At 42.3% G+C, this 16,315-nt stretch overlaps 1 protein-coding gene across 1 annotated transcript in view; it reads right to left on the bottom strand.

Annotated features, from left to right (window-relative positions):
* Positions 1-300: 300 nt before the first annotated feature.
* CKAP2 (cytoskeleton associated protein 2) overlaps positions 301-16,315 on the bottom strand; it is a 28,072-nt gene continuing 12,057 nt past the window's right edge. Inside the window, exons 5-9 of the mRNA XM_088469229.1 lie at positions 10,209-10,452; positions 7,121-7,291; positions 6,820-6,874; positions 5,567-5,813; positions 301-1,741 (exon numbers count right to left, since the gene is read on the bottom strand). Coding sequence (XP_088325355.1) covers positions 1,459-1,741; positions 5,567-5,813; positions 6,820-6,874; positions 7,121-7,291; positions 10,209-10,452 — 1,000 coding nt within the window. The 3' untranslated portion in view covers positions 301-1,458. The remainder of the gene's footprint in view (positions 1,742-5,566; positions 5,814-6,819; positions 6,875-7,120; positions 7,292-10,208; positions 10,453-16,315) is intronic.

The raw sequence follows: 16,315 nt of genomic DNA, 5'->3' as shown, positions 1-16,315 counted from the left end.
CTGCTGGGAGAACAAAGATGGTGGAGCAGGAGCCAGGTTTCTTCTGACCTAGAGCACAGATCCCAAAGGTGGAGACGGAGGGTATAGAGCCCTGTTAAATTAGGTGCCATTGGGCCGATCCATCCTATTTTTAATGCAGTTTGCGGGCATTAATAATGGCAAAAAGTATATTAATACTGGGTAGAAGTTGATGAGCCCTGACAGCTATAGACCTACATTGTCACACATTACACAATGCTTCTAATATAAACCATATGGATTGATAATTCTAGAAAGAACTGAAGATTGACAGACTTCACAGCAAGTTGCAGATTTTATTTTATTTGTATTGTAATTTTAGTTTTTAGAGGACAAACAGGTTTATGCAGCCACAAACATTGTTTTAGTGTACTAGGAAGGATTAAAGCAGACACATACAATTAAAAATACAAAGTTGCTTATATTATATACATATGAAACAAACAATTTGAGATACATTCATTAGAAAGTGTTAGCCTGTTTACAACAGTGTATGGAAAAGAAGTCCAATCACAAGCTGTATACAATATTTACTCAGAGGGAGGATTGTGACTCCAGCATGGAGTATTCTGCTGACATTTGTGCTTATTGTCCCAGTGACAGATCCCAGGATGCTACTAGCCTCATAAGTGCACAACATAAGGCCACGGGAAAATGTAGGTAATCAGTTTTCAATACAGCCCAGTTCCATGCAGGACACTTGGCTGGTTACAACATCTGATTCATCCTGCGTAAGGCAACTGATATCTGTATAAAATTTTTTTTTTTTTTTTCCTCCTGGTGTACAAAATAAGTTTATTGGAACTTCCCAAATGAAATCCTAAAATGACCATCGGCATATTAATATCTAGAGCTATCCTGTAATAAAGTTTTACAATACGAATAGTACCAATTTTTTTTTAGAAGATCTTTTGTACATTAGTATCCTGGCCAACATATGCTAAAATGTACCTTTTGCCTGAATCCTGTAGAGGCGGCCATATTTGTTGAGGGCTAAAATCATAACCAGCTTGTAAATTCATGAAGACCAGTAACCTGACTTCGAGCGAAGGACAAAGTGACAAATTGATAAGCTGCAAACTATATATGAAATGCCTACTTCCATTAAAACAGATATGCTTTAGCTTGAGATTTCAAATGTATGGTATACTGTAAAACATTTTAAAATAAAAAATAAATAAATGTGTATTAGTATCCGTCACTTGCACAAAGTGTAGGCAGCCATTTTGTGGACCAACACTACAATTGATAGACCGAATATTGGTTCAAACCACGACATGGTTGTCTCCACTGTGAATAAGTGACTGGTAGACTTTAATAAATTTCTGCGGTACAGATATAATAGAGTATAACAGACATGACAATTGTTAGTGTGTTGTGCAAATAATCATGAATAATTAGAAAAAATTGAGATAAGTGCCATAAAAAGGCCCACATTAGTCAGTCCATCTTGTGTGCAGGTGGTTTATTTTTCTTTGTTGCACTTTTTGCAGTAATTTCTTTAAGTGCATGGTTTTTTCGGAAGATGTATGCGTTTGAAAAGGACTCTGGGTCCTCCAGGTCTTCAAGCTGGGAAATACCAGCAACACAGGGATCGTGGTCTTTCAACATGTCTGGTAACGTGTGGGATTTGTGCTCCAGGCGGCAGGACCGCCTGACAGGGGTTAGAAATTTGTAACTCTTGATGCTGGATTCTCCTTCATTCATCTGTAGCTTCTTCATTCTGAATAAAACAAAGTTTCCCATTAACAGATGGCTTGCTCAGCATTTATCTAGCACCATTCCAATTTAAAGATGAACTAGCTTAATTCAGATATTAAGCAAAGTTAGTGTGAGGTTTGAATTGGCAAGATACAAAATTAATAAGCAAAATTTCTCCAGTAAACATAGTAACTTATGCCAAAATGAACACATTGGTTTGTTTATACAGTCTAAAAACAAACCATCCTGTTTTTGATTACATTCAATGGGGGCCATCAACAAGGAGGACTTCCCAAAGCTGCCCTTATGGGTGGGTATGCTCAGGAGTTGCAGTACACAGCACCTTCTGGCCAAACCCTACATAATTTATTTATTTTTTTTAATTGAAATTTATTGAAATTTTAGAAGGTGAAATACACAAAACAGACAGAAAACAATTGACAATAACATCACAAGAACCGGGCACAACGAGACCAAAGATACAGGACATAAGCTAACAACAAGCAATAAATCAGTACGTAGAGGGACCATGAAAGAAACGCTTCCCAGTACGCGAGACCAGAAATCAGCAATTAAAGGGCAAGACTAAAGCAGATACAAAAAACTATAGCAAACGCCCCACACGTAGGACAGGAAGTAAAAGTTGGATCTCCAGTACGTCTGGGAAGACAGAGTCCAATACACTCTATGGAGTATATACAATTGTATTTGCTGAAACCTGGCATATGCCACAGCAATAATAGGAGAACAAAGTTCCAGTAAGGGGAACCAAGCTGCTGCCTCCTATTTAGATCTACATACCGGAAAACCACCCAGACACAGCTGACAGCATGGAGGAATAAGTACATGAGATACCTTTTATGTACTTCGATGCATACTACGAAATGCAACTCCTCCCACACAGGGGCACCCCCATCCCAATGTGTGCACAACACATGTCTGAGCTGATAACAATAAAACAGACCACAATGAGTGCTAAGCTGCATAAATCATTAAGTTCCCTAACTATAAATATGACCCAAAGTAAATACCCCTGAAGATAACCAGAGACCAGACCAAACAACTCAGTAAAGCTATATTCCCCATAGAGGAGAACAAGGATCTATACCAATGTTCACAAACGCCTTAAATGTCGCTAACCATACCTTGCATGCAAGAACTGATAGTGGAGGACAGCCTGATAGAGGAGATTCCGCAAGCCCCAAACCTGGCATCATTCTACACAAAGACAATTGAATTTCTGTAACTTTGTGAACGTATGTACAGTGGACAAGGTAACTGCCCAACAGCTGCTCAGGTAAGGCTTCATGCTGTCCATAAAGGGGCTCACACATCTGACAGAATATACCTCTAAACCAGTGATAAGCAACAGACTGCCTTCCTAACCTTCACATGCCTCCCTGCTTTACTGTCAGATTTGTTTTATCGTGCAAGTTTATTAAAATGCCATTACAGATCGGTGTTTGACTCCTAAATGTTTTGACTTTATATTACTGAGACTAGGGGGTAAATTTACTAAGATTCGTGTTGGTCTGAGATTTGCAATTTCGGGTGAAAATATCACTTTTTTGCTGATCGGAAATTTACCACTATTAAAGAAATCAGGTGTTTTTTTTGGGGGGGGTGAAATCGGCAGTGTTAACGCAAATTCGGCCGTTTTCATTAACTAGAAATGAGTACATCGGCTCAAATCTGAAGTACTTTTTCACTTAAGCCTAATTCGGGAATTTACCGTTATTCGTTTTGCTACATTCGGCCATTTCTGCAGCCAAATCGGGGAGTCCATTGAAGTTGCAAATGCATCACCTCCTCAGCTGCGAATTTCCATCAAATATACACAGATCAGTGTGATTTGTGTGTTTAATAATGGAAACTGTTTAAGGGTTAATTAAAAAAAAAAAAAAGGAAGGAAGGAGTCCCCCCAAAAGCCATAACCAGCCTCGAACTGGTCAGCCAGTCCTGGTTCTTAAAATTACAGGGTGAAACCAGTGCAGGGTTCGCCCGTAATTTAGGAACCAGCCCCTGGCTGCAGGGCCAGTCCTGGTTTTAAATATAGGGGGGAGTAGCCAATGTGAAGATATAGACGCCAGTCATTTATCCCACACCAGGATAAAGCAGCCGGGAAGCCGGCTGTCGGTATTAAGGCAGCCAGTTTCCCGACTGCATACCCTTTCCACCCTTTGGCCAACTAATGATCTTAACCCAGGAGGTTCCCAAACGCAGTCCTCAAGGCTCCCCAACAGTTCATGTTTTAGAGTAGGGGTTCTCAAACTTGGTCCTCAGGATCCCACACATCACATTTTCCAGATCACCTAGCAGGTGCATAGGTGTGTTCATTACTCAATGACATTTTAAAAGATCCACAGGTGGAGCTAATTATTTCACTTGTGATTCTATTAGGAGACCTGGAAAACATGCACTGTTTGGGGTCCTGAGGACAGAGTTTGAGAACCTGTGTTTAGAGATATCCATGCTTTACCACAGGTGACTTAATTAGTACATCAGTCAATTTGATTTAACCACCTGTGCTCATCCATGGATATATCGAAAACCTAAACTGTTGGGGAGCCTTGAGAACCACATTTGGGAACCTCGGTCTTGACCAGTTTCATACAAAAAGACATTCCCTGAAAAAGGGCAGTATCTACAAAGTTTTTTTTTTTTAGATATTGCGCCAAGCCTTTACCGAGAGGCCAAGCACAAAGAACCATAGAAACTGAATTCTACCAAATAGCAAACTCTTCAAAAGCTGCCTGAGTATTTAATAAACACCTTGTTTACCAATGCGGAGGCCAACTGTCAGAGAGAGACCCCAGCAGCAACATACGTTGACTTACAGTGGTCTTGAATTTCCTATTCCTGCTCTACCGGAGGGCCATAGCATTTGGAGTAGCGGTGTTCTTGGAGAACGGTGCTATGGGCCATCCACTGTAGGAGTTTTCCAAATAATCAGTGTTCACACTAGGGAAAATATTTAGAATCTGCAATTTTGTGAGTTAGAGCAAATCTGCTTGCTTGTTTTGTCCACCCTTCACTAGTAAGTGATCTGAGGGCGGAGAAGGAATGGAAGTAAACTGTTGGGCACCAACAAAGAGTCACCATTTTGGCTATTTACCAATTGCCGTACATATTGTTAGAGTTCACTACCATATCGCCTTCCTCTGAAGTCTGGACAGTCACAAGCCTAGACTACAGAAACACTGATATTTCAGTGATGTAGCTTGGGAGGCAGAATATAAAGTCCTCGAAGAAACTGAACTCTCTAGGCTTCAGGATCCAAACCTGCCCATTGGGGCGCACCACAGGGCCAAAGGACTCCTCAGAGTATTTCACTGCCTTTGAGAAAAGCGCTAGTAGCGGAAAGCCTATCAGGAACCACTCGTGATACTGCTTTGCCTGACAGTGGAACGATTCATCAGCACTCTATACTCCAGCTTTCTCCAAGAAATACTTACCAGCAAAATGACTTTGGTCCATGGGTGCAGGATTGCACCATCACAGACAAGCAGACACACCAGAGGGACTCCCAAACTGAGGCTTTACCTGAGCGGCAGAGTTTTATAAGAACACATACACAAACCATTGTTTTTAAATCTCTTTGCATTTAATCATAATTCCCACTATGCTTTGGGCACCACATGACCACCATATTCTCTGAGGTTACACAAAGGAACCGGTAGTGCATTTATATAAACCGAAACAGTTATATGCATTTATAAAAAGGTACACCTTTTTAGCTGGTCTAAATAGAAGACTCAGAGCCAGTATTTGGACATTTGTCACCATGATACCCCTTTATAGGCTAATACAAACCCTCTGTAAAACCCAAATATAATGACTTCCTTACTTCTCCAGATGTGGGGTTGATCGAATGTTAAACCTTATGACGGATGATGCAGCTTCTCCATTTTCTGGTGTTCGCTGTGACATCCTCTCTGCTGTGGGCGGGCTCTTTACCTCAACTTTCACAGCCCTTCTCCTGACCCTCCTCCTCTTCTCAGTCTGAGCATTTTCCATGGACTCCGGCTTTATTTCCTCTTTGGTCTCCTCAACTGGAGCGTCCTCTTTCTCGCTCTCTTTTTTCAATTTCTCTTCTGCAAAAAATAAATAAAAATAATGATATTTTAAGTGCAGCACTGAAAACCTCTGGCACCCTACAGTCAGTGGAGGAAACGTGATGTTTGTACCAGACAATATTCCTTTAGGAGTTACCTGAACTTGTTGGCTTTTTAAAATGCTCTAAATGATCTAATTACTGGGAGCTATGGAGGCGGTCATTTCTAAAGCCTGCACCAGCTGGAAATTGGCCAGTGAAAAAGTTAACACAAAATGCACACAAGACTGATTCAGGGGTTGTGGAGTCTGTAGCAGAAAAGTCACTATAATTGTATATGTGCAACCAGATGACCCTTAAGCTGCTGCTGTGGGCTCCTGAAATGCCATAATTTCAATGAAGCAAAAAAAAGGTCCCCCGTCTTGGCGCTGCTCCAAGTAGTGATGAAATGCGCTAGGCATGAGCCAGATTTGCACACTGTGGCCAAAACTAAATCTGCTGCGTGTAAATATGCTAATGCTGCAGGAGGAGTCTTGTGTAAATAGAAGCTTCCTGCAAGCTTCTGTGAACCACTGCTGCGTCCAAGGATGCAGCACTGGATAGTCTGAAACCATCAGCCATCTGATTAACATGAGTAACGCAGGAAGGCTGATGTTTTTACTCTGCCAGGGCAAGGAAATCTGTGTTGGAAGACCGCTGGCCATCATTGCCCCCAACCAGTTGCAGCATGTTAATCATGCTGCGACTTAGGGAGGACTGCAGTGACAGTGATCAGCACATGCGGAGTACAGATCCTGCACATGCGATGATCATTAAACAAGGGGGGGTTGGGTGTAAAACATTAAGTACAACTCTGATTCAGGACCCTAGTCAAGAGGTTTGGTTGCTTCTCATTAACAGATCTCCAATCGGCTACAAACATTAACGTACGATAATGCATGCTACTGTCCAGTTATTTAATTCACGCTGTGGGTCAAGTCAGAGGCATCATGGAATGGATGAGATAGATCTATCTATCCATTTCATAGAGCCAAAAACTCACATACCAGCGTCTGCCTTCTCCAAGGCATCTGCAAGGATGGTTCTCAGCTCTTCCAGTGGCTATAGAGAGGATGATAAAAATGGGAGAGAAGAAATGTGAGTCACAAGAGATAATGTACATAGTACAGTAGCAAAGAACAGGCAAAGACATAAGGAAAAAGGATTCAAAGTTATCAACTATTAGCCAAAGTATTAGAACCTACACCCTAAGATAAAATGTATTATCAAACGAATGTAAACCCACCACCCCTAGAGAAACTTTTTGGAAGCTCAGCCCATGTGGATGGATGTATCGGCTAAGCTCACCTGTGCGCCTGCAGTCACAGCCTCCTCGCATATTGCGATAACTTTATACAGCTGCCCATCCCTCTGCTCAAGGCGTGCAAGACACTCCCAGTATCGGGAAAGCTTCCTTACTTCTGGAACATTTTGGACCTGCTTCTCAAGTATTGAAAGGACTACTTGTTTTGGACAACCCTGTAAGAACAATAGAGCATATAAATATTTTAAACATCTCACAGTACTTTCATACATTTACCATATGAAACGTAGAGTGCATTGTAAAAACGTGTGTGAAAAACTACAAATGTCTGCATTATAAAACCCTGCGTTTACAAATCTGCAAGCAATTGAATTGTGTTTGAATGAGTTACAGAAGCTGTATATCTGTTTGTGATGCCACTTGAAAAATATATTTAGATTAGTGAATGAAACTACTTTATCATCTTACAATTGTACATCCCCTCACCTGTTTGGAAGCACACACTATATATTCTAGCGGAGATAGGCTTACCATATTATCTCTTTAAATCAGGGAACTTTCTTTTACCCCAAAATATATTTAGATACGGCAACATTACTCCCTTGATTTGAAAATAAGGAAATCATATAGTAGTGCGCCCATAGTAATGCCCCCATAGTGCAGCTTGTAAAAAGAAAAAACAACAACAACAAAAAAAACCCCTTACCTTAAGCCCGGCTCCTGCATCCGCCGCAGTCCTGTCCACCCGGCTGCTCCTCGGAACTATGGGAGAGACGTCATGACGTCTCTCCCATAGTGCGCATGGAGAGGCGCGGAAGCTGGAGTTTAGAAGATAACTCCAGCCTCCAGCTAACGCAGCGCTGCAGGGAAGCAGCCGGGGACCCACTGGTAACGTCCGGCTTAGAGCCTTCCTGCTGCACAGCCGGGCATGCATATGAATCAGTCTATATTATAGAATGATTCATATGCATGCCCGGCTGTCTGTCCATTACCCCCAGGAATTTCATTTTTACACCCAGTGGGGTAATTTACCCATGTTCCCTGATGACTGCTTTAAACCGTGACACTCATGAATTACACGGGTTTTGTTCATGATTAAAACCAGGTGAAATACAGGCTTGAAGTCAGCCAGTTACAGAAACTTTGTACTTCATGTGTCCTGGTTTAAAGGAATAGGAGAGAAATATAATCTATCCATCTATGTATGGGAAAGTGCAGGCTCAGATTAGTTCGGATTTGCACGCCAGGTTTGGATTTTTCCCTCCAAAAATCGGGTCTCAGAAAAAAGCAAAAAAGTCATCTTTCATGGACAAACATCATTTGGTTTGGAGGTTTGTCCATGAAAGATGACATTTTGTCTTTTTCTGAGCCCCGATTTTTGGAGGAAAAAATCCAAACCTGCACATCCCTAATCTGTACACAAACCCCCCCCCCCCCCCCCACAATAGGGTAGATTCTAGTCCAATTGGAGCCCAGAGCAAGAATTTCCTTTGCCTGCCCCCCATTTAAACTTGCAGCCTGTTGTGAAGGGACCCAAAGTATCCATGCTTTTATTTTCTAGATACAAACAGATTTGCAGTATATTGTTGTAAATAGAAAAAAAATGGTAAGGATTAAAAATTAAAATAAAGAAACATGCATCCAAACTTTATGAAACATATGTGGTACATAACTATAGCAGATTAATTGGGGAGTAGTTTGTAGGTTACATTTCTTAAGCTGGCCACACACTAGACCAGCTTTCATCCAGCCAGCCAACTAGATTATTGGTTGGAATGAAAATCTGGTAACATATGGGAGTAACTGATGATCAGCAATTTGCTCCTAAATGCCAGAAAACAGATGAAAATGGTCATTCAGACAGGTTTGTTAAATGTTTGATCTAAACAATTTGTTCAAACAGTTTTTGTCCATTTTCCGACGTTTGGGAGCAAATTGCTGATTGTCATTTGCTTTCAATCCCTTACCAGATTTTCATTCCAACCAATCAACTAGTTGGATGTAAATTGGTCTAGTGTGTGGCCAGCTTTACACTACAATAAGTAATCATGCGTAAGATATGACCAAATAGAATAAATTTACGCCAGAAGAATTTGTTTGGAAACAAATTATAGGAATTCTTCTATATTTAAGTGGATACACACTAGACTGTGTACCTAGCGGTGGAACGATATATTGGGCAGTCCGTACACACTGCACGATCCAGTGTACGACAGCCCAATATAGCTCATTTCCCACCACCACATCCAGAAGCATGGTGTTGGGCACCGGATCTTCAGATCTGATGAACGGGAGCACGCAATAGTGCGTGTACACTGGACTAGGTTGTTCAGATTTGCCTCAAAATGACAAATCATCTAATATATCCTCTAGTGTGTACCCAGCTTTACACAGAATGCAGCACACTTATGATACATGATTTAGTCAGTAGCTGTATGGCCTGGAACAGTGACTAGGATATATGACATACTTGGTCCCTGTCAGGTGTTCTATAGGTTTATAGGGCCTGATTCAGTGTTGTACTGAAACCACTGGATTTGCGTACAACAGATTGTGAGAGCCCTGCACATGCGTAGGATCTGTACTGCGCATGTGCAGGTCACCCTCTGCAAGATCGCTCTCAGTTCCCCCAAGCTGTTTTATAGGCAAGGCCAGTCTGCGTGATCGGACGTAGACTTCATGGCCCTGGCTGAGCATTTCCGCGGGTCATTCTTGCTTGCACCAATGCTCCTATGATTTACCTGTTCCCACAGTAATGGACAGATTTATGCACATCAGCCGTTCTGCACATTAGCTATTATGCACATTGGACAAAACAGGTACCTTAAGCAGGTTACACACTTAACGTGTGCCCAGCCCGATGTTGCGTAAAGAGGTTCCTGGAATCGGCAAGTACATACACACTTACCAGCAGCGACAGCAGGGGCCATTCATTCGGCAGCATGGCCCCCAGTTGACAATATCACCGACGACACACAGGAGCGCGCATAGCCAGCGACATATCGAGTATACACTGGCAGATATGTGGATCGGACGACATATCGTCTACTGTGTTCCTGGCTTAAGATGTCAGGAGAAGTCTAGGCATAGATTGTATAGTCAACTCAGAACAGCCCTTTACTGGAGAAATACCTCATCAATTAACTTCTGACAATCTCCAAAGATCTGGTGCACTCTCAGAGTGAACAGCTCCTGCTCATCTTCTTCTGCCATGGTCACCCAGTACAGCTGGCGGGTCTCCTCTTTTGGCTCCTCAGCCTCAGTTTTAGTCTCACGCTCTGCTTTCTGCTCTCTGCAAGTAGGGGGTACGAGCGCAGCTAATGGAGGCCTCTTCATCACCTTTCCTTTGGATGCCCTCCATTCTGCCAGACGAGCCCTGAGTGTTGGATATCAAGAATGAGATCACAGATTCACTACAATACTAAGACATTAAACCGTGCTCCTCACGTTTCCCCTACGGAATGGGATTGAAATGCCGCAGATTCAAATCCCAACAGCGGAAGCCCGACAGGACCAAGATCCCAACAGAGGCCGGTAAGTACCCTAAGCTCCCCCCCCCCCACTAATCCTCCCTTAGTGGTGCCTAACCTCCCCCCCAGGGGTGCCTAACCCTATCCACACACCCCCCCCCCTCCCCCAACCCAAGCTCCGCTAGACTCCTTAATCATAACCCTTACACTACCCCCCCCCCCCCCCCCCCGAGGCTAACACTAAGGGCGCCCCGGACTTGCCTTCGTTCTGGATGTCGTCCTCGGCGTTGGGATTATGATAGGCGTTGATATTTCGACGCCTATCATAAATCACTAGCCGGCACTCCACTCAGGATTGTGACCGCCGGCCTTGCGGCCGGACTGGGACTCACCACTTAATGCACAGTCACTTTTTAGGTTTGTTCTTCACATGTGCGAACCCTAGAGTGTTAGGGACCTGCTCGACGAGGTGACCTTGACACTGGTGGGCCGGCCCGTATCATTGGCCAACGATATGCAAACTACCTCTGGTATGCTATATAATTACAATATACATTTAAATTTGAATAATGATCGCATAGTGCATCTGCAATTTCTCTTGTGTATATTACTTTAAAATCTCAGCATGATAGCACCTTTCATCATTAATAGGGTGTGCAGTCTAGAGCCCCTCCCCATACAAATATAATCCGGTCAGATTTTCTTAGGTTTAGCTCAATTGTTTACAATGAGCTAAAAATGTAAAAATTGCAGAAAGTTATTTTTGTGCACCGCTTCTAGAAAGTATTTGCATATGGTCCAAAAGTCTCTACAACTACTCCTTTAGCAAGACCCCTTCAAAAAAAAAGAAAATGTAATTTAATAACTTTCCTACAACATAACTATACCCAACAACATTTAAATCAGATAAGGTTTATAAGTCACAAAAACAGTTATAAAATTACAATTTATACTCCAGCAAAATATTGTACAAACATAAAAGCCACAACCTTTTTCAAAGATAGTGAATATCTAGAATTTATTTTCAATTAGAACACAGGATAAGTGGGGGGCGTGGCCTGGAAGCCGAAGAGGAAAGCTGCATGGCGTCGGGGCTCCGTTACGACTGAGCCTGCTGATCCAGTCCCTCCGGCCGTGCTTCTTGGCTCTCCTACCGCCACAAACCATCTCTGCCCCCAAGGCGGGTGTTCCTGTTGCCTAGCGAGACCCTGGTTCCCGGATTCGGGCTGCCGGATCTCGCGGCCTACTGAAGACGCGGTGCGTGGTGCTGGGTTCCGGCCCTCACCTCCCGGCTCTTGCATCGCGCCTGGTCCACTGCCAAACCCCACGACGCTGGCTCACAAAAAGTCAGCTGGTGGGCGCGAGCAGCGAGGGGAACACACGGGGACGCCGCTGGACGGGTCCCCGCGACCGCATAATACAATAACAGAAGGCAGACGCTGGCTCCCTTCAAGGTCCTCTTACAGACGGCGCCATTTTGCAGACACTGCATGTACAGGAGACAAGGTACTGTGTGTTACCAGTTGAAACCCTATACTGGAGAATGTGCAGCTGCTTATAAACAGAAGTCCTGCAACTCTATACTTCTTTTGAAACCCCAGCTATAGCTGATGATAAATTTGGCAATATCTATATACATATCCTTAACTCTGGGGAATAGTTGCAGTGCCAGCTTCTACCACCAGATGGTGCTCCAGCCCTATTCTTCAAGTTACTTCACAGTTATTTGAAATGTAAAGGATCTCCTGTCTGTGATCACAGCCATCTCTAAGCAACATACTCCTCAGTATTATCATAACCTGGTGAAAATTGGGTCCAATCTCTACATGGATAAGTTCATGGCTCCGCAACCCACCACAAAGGCAAATCGAGCAAGGGGTAGTAACAAATGTACAGATCAACCTACAGACTCTGTGGAAAACATGCCACATACACAGTTCCGAACCCGCTACTACTCATAACACAATGGGCCCGGTCCCTGCTCCTCTCTCATACGCAGAGATAGTTAGAGCCATTAAAGAAACAGTGGAACCACTACTGCAAAACCAAGCGGATAAATTCATGGGAGCACTGGCGGATATTAAGATGCAAATGTCTTCTATCTCACAACAAGTGTGTGAGAATGAAAACAGGATTGGAGTCAATTTTCATGAACTTTCGGAACTAAAACAACAAGTTGCCACCATGTCGAGCACTCAACAACAATTACTATCCAAGGTAGACGATCTGGAAAATAGGTCCAGACGCAACAACCTGCGACTTCTGGGTCTTAAGGAAACGATCAAAGGCAACGATCTCACTAAATTTCTTCAAACCGATCTCCCTGAGCTACTCGGCATCTCGGCTGAATTGAATAATTTTGAGATAGAACGAGCACATAGATTGGGTCCTTTTCGCGATTCTAACACCTCACGCCCTAGAGCTGTTATCTTCAAGTGCTTAAATTTTCGTCACAAGGATCTGATATGGTCAACTGCTCGACAGAAGGGCCCTCTTCAGTGGGATGGCCAACGTATCCTCTTGTTCCAGGACTACTCCGCAGAGGTTGCCAGAGAACGCAGAAATATGTCCCCTGTATGTTCCCAGTTCATCCAATCAGGGATTCGCTTCGCGCTCTTATTCCCAGCTAGACTTCGCATTTTCTCATCTCAAGGCCCTAAAGATTTCACAGAAGTTGCTGACGCCCAAGCTTTCCTTAATGAAGTAAAAGAGTCCTCAGACACCTCCACGATGGATCATAATGACTGATTCAAGGAAGGTGTCCCATACCTATTTTGATGTCTTTACCAGGTTTTACCCTATTCTTCAAAATATGTTTATGGTCTGATTTAGGATTATAATTACATATATAATTGTGACGTTGCTTTACAGTTATTATTAATATTATTGTTTTTTCAATAGGCTGAGATCACCGACTATAGTTTTGGTTATATGTTTGCATTTGACTCGCAATTTCTACATATAAGTGTCTATCTTTATTTTCTTTTTAGGTCTATGTCCATTTGCTTATTTGTTTCTTTATACTGTATGATTCACAAAGCTCATGACCTTCATAGCTTATTTATGATTCATACTAGAGCCGACATTCATATTATCAGGAACATACCTAACACCAACCGGTATTATGGGGAGTACATTAACATTTATACTACACTTTTTTACTATCTGCATTATCTAATTTCCACATCTTGCGATGCCTTCCCACCTTAGGTTTTGTACCTGGAATGTCAGGGGGATTCACTCGCCAGTGAAGAGAAAGCGCATATTGACATATCTTAATAAGCTTAAATCTGATATCACTTATTTGCAGGAGACTCATTTAACTCCCACAGAACACGCCAAGCTAAACACACTACACCACCAGGTATTGGCATCATCATTTGGTTCTAAGTCACGTGGAGTGGTGATCCTAATTCGCAGGGGTATTCAATTTGATATTCATTCTTCTGATGTAGACCAAGAGGGCCGATACATTCTCATGGATGTTACGCTAGACGGCACTAGATATTGTTTGTGTAATGTCTATGGTCCCAATATATATGATAAATCTTTTTTCCTAGGATTGATTAATTATATTCTTTTGCAGATTCTAAGATTATATTAGGGGGTGATTTCAATCTGGTCACTTCCCCAACTTTAGATAGAAAAAGTCTCTTTCATTTCTCCCCCAAATAACCAAAAATAGGTTTAAACTATATGGCCAAAGAATTGAATTTATTAGATGTGTGGAGAATGAGACATCCCACTGATCTGGAATACACGTACTACTCAGCCACCCATAACGCCTTTTCTAGACTCGATTATTTTTACTTATCGAACTCAATATCCCCAATGATTATCGATACATCGATTGAAACTATAGCTATTTCGGATCATGCGCCGGTGTGGGTGGATATACAGGGGAAATTCCTTTTGGGTTCATACTCCCAGTGGCGATTTCCGGCAAAATTAGCCTCATCTCTTAAATTTAAGTCAATGCTAGAGTCCGCTTGGGCCAGTTACGAAACGAACAACCAAATACATAAAGATAACCCATGTTTATATTGGCAAACCGCTAAGGCGGTGATTAGGGGGGAAATTATCTCCTTTATTACAAAATATAAGGCTGAACAGGACGCCACCTATAGATCTGCACAGACGGCCTTAACATCTGCATTTCAAGCTCTAAGAGCTTCACCCTCACCGGTGACTAGAGCCGCATATGGTGAGTGCAAGTTACACTTTGATCAAATCCTCACTCAAATGGATGATAAATATGTATATTCAGGTAAATGACATTTCTTTAGATATGGCAACAAACCTAGCCGACTCCTATCAAACATGCTGAGAGGTACCAAGCCACATAATATTGCAGCTCTCAAAGATGAAAGCTCTGCCATACAATTCAATGGCAAAGATATTGCGAATATCTTTTTCCGTTACTACCAAAACCTCTATTCCCAAGACCCAATAGATATCACTAAAAAAGAGGCTTTTTGGGAATCACACATCCTGCCACAGATTTCATCTGTACAGGCTGATATTTTGATTGGCAAAATTACACATGAAGAGGTAGACCAAGCTGTTAGATCTCTCAAGACGTTCAAGGCCCCAGGCCCAGATGGTCTGAGTGGGGAGTTTTTCAAAATATTACGTCCCCAAATCACAGAGACTTTAACCAATGTAACTCCATAATGGATAGTAAATTAATCCCTCACTATTTTAATTCGGCCATTATCAAAGTTCTGCCGAAGTCGGGTAGGGACCCCTTTTTGCCTTAGTCATACAGACCCATTTCTCTACTTAACGTAGACTATAAATTGACAAAAATTTTAGCAGAGCGGTTGAAGTTGATTCTCCCGTCCATCATACACCCGGATCAAACCGGGTTTATTTGTGGCAGAAACTCTGTCACAAACATTAGGAAGGTCCTTACGGTGCTGCAATCTCTACAGATGGGCGAGACGGGTGATCCCAGGTTCTTGTTGTCTCTAGACGCAGAAAAAGCGTTTGATCTGGTAACCTGGGATCACCTGTTTGAATCTCTGCGTCGGTTTGGGATGCCCACCATTTTTGTTGAGATCATACGATCCTTATATACTTCTCCCCTTACTCAGATTCTCACTAAGATATTTGTCACCTGTATTCTGTACACAGAGAGGGACGAGACAGGGTTGCCCGCTCTCTCCACTTTTGTTTGCAATTGCGCTAGAGCCATTGGCGATAGCAATAAGACAGGAAACGGAGGTAAAGGGTATTAATATCAGAAACCAAACATGTAAATTGTTTTTATTTGCAGACGATATGATGCTTTTTATATCTGATCCCCTACGATCCATCCCTACACTTCTAGATCTAATTACCACATTTGGATCATTTGCAGGTTATCGCATCAATGTGAGTAAGTCTGAGTTGCTCCCTATTGATGCAGCTACTTTTTGGCTACACATCCCCACATAGCTTCCCTTTTCACAATTGCAACACATAAATTAAAATATTTAGGTATATTTATACCAGCCCAATTATCCTCTCTATATGCTTTTAATTTCTCTCCATTGCTAAATAGATTAAATTCCCAACTCCAGAATTGGAAAAATCTTAAACTCTCTCTACTCGGACGAGTAACTGTAATAAAGAGTGTGGTGTTCCCGAAACTAGCCTATCTTTTACAAACTTTACCCATTACTTTAACAAAGGCGGATATATTGAAGTTTACGCAGATCTTCTTTAAATTCATTTGGCAGTACAAGAAACCCAGAATGCCACGTTCCAGAGCTTATTTACTGAAAA

The sequence above is a fragment of the Taudactylus pleione genome, unplaced genomic scaffold (genome assembly GCF_031769625.1).
Source record: "Taudactylus pleione unplaced genomic scaffold, aTauple2 ptg000089l, whole genome shotgun sequence".
Lineage (NCBI taxonomy): Eukaryota > Metazoa > Chordata > Amphibia > Anura > Myobatrachidae > Taudactylus > Taudactylus pleione.
Note: the sequence above shows the minus strand (reverse complement) of the source record. Positions and strands in the feature narration are given on the sequence as shown.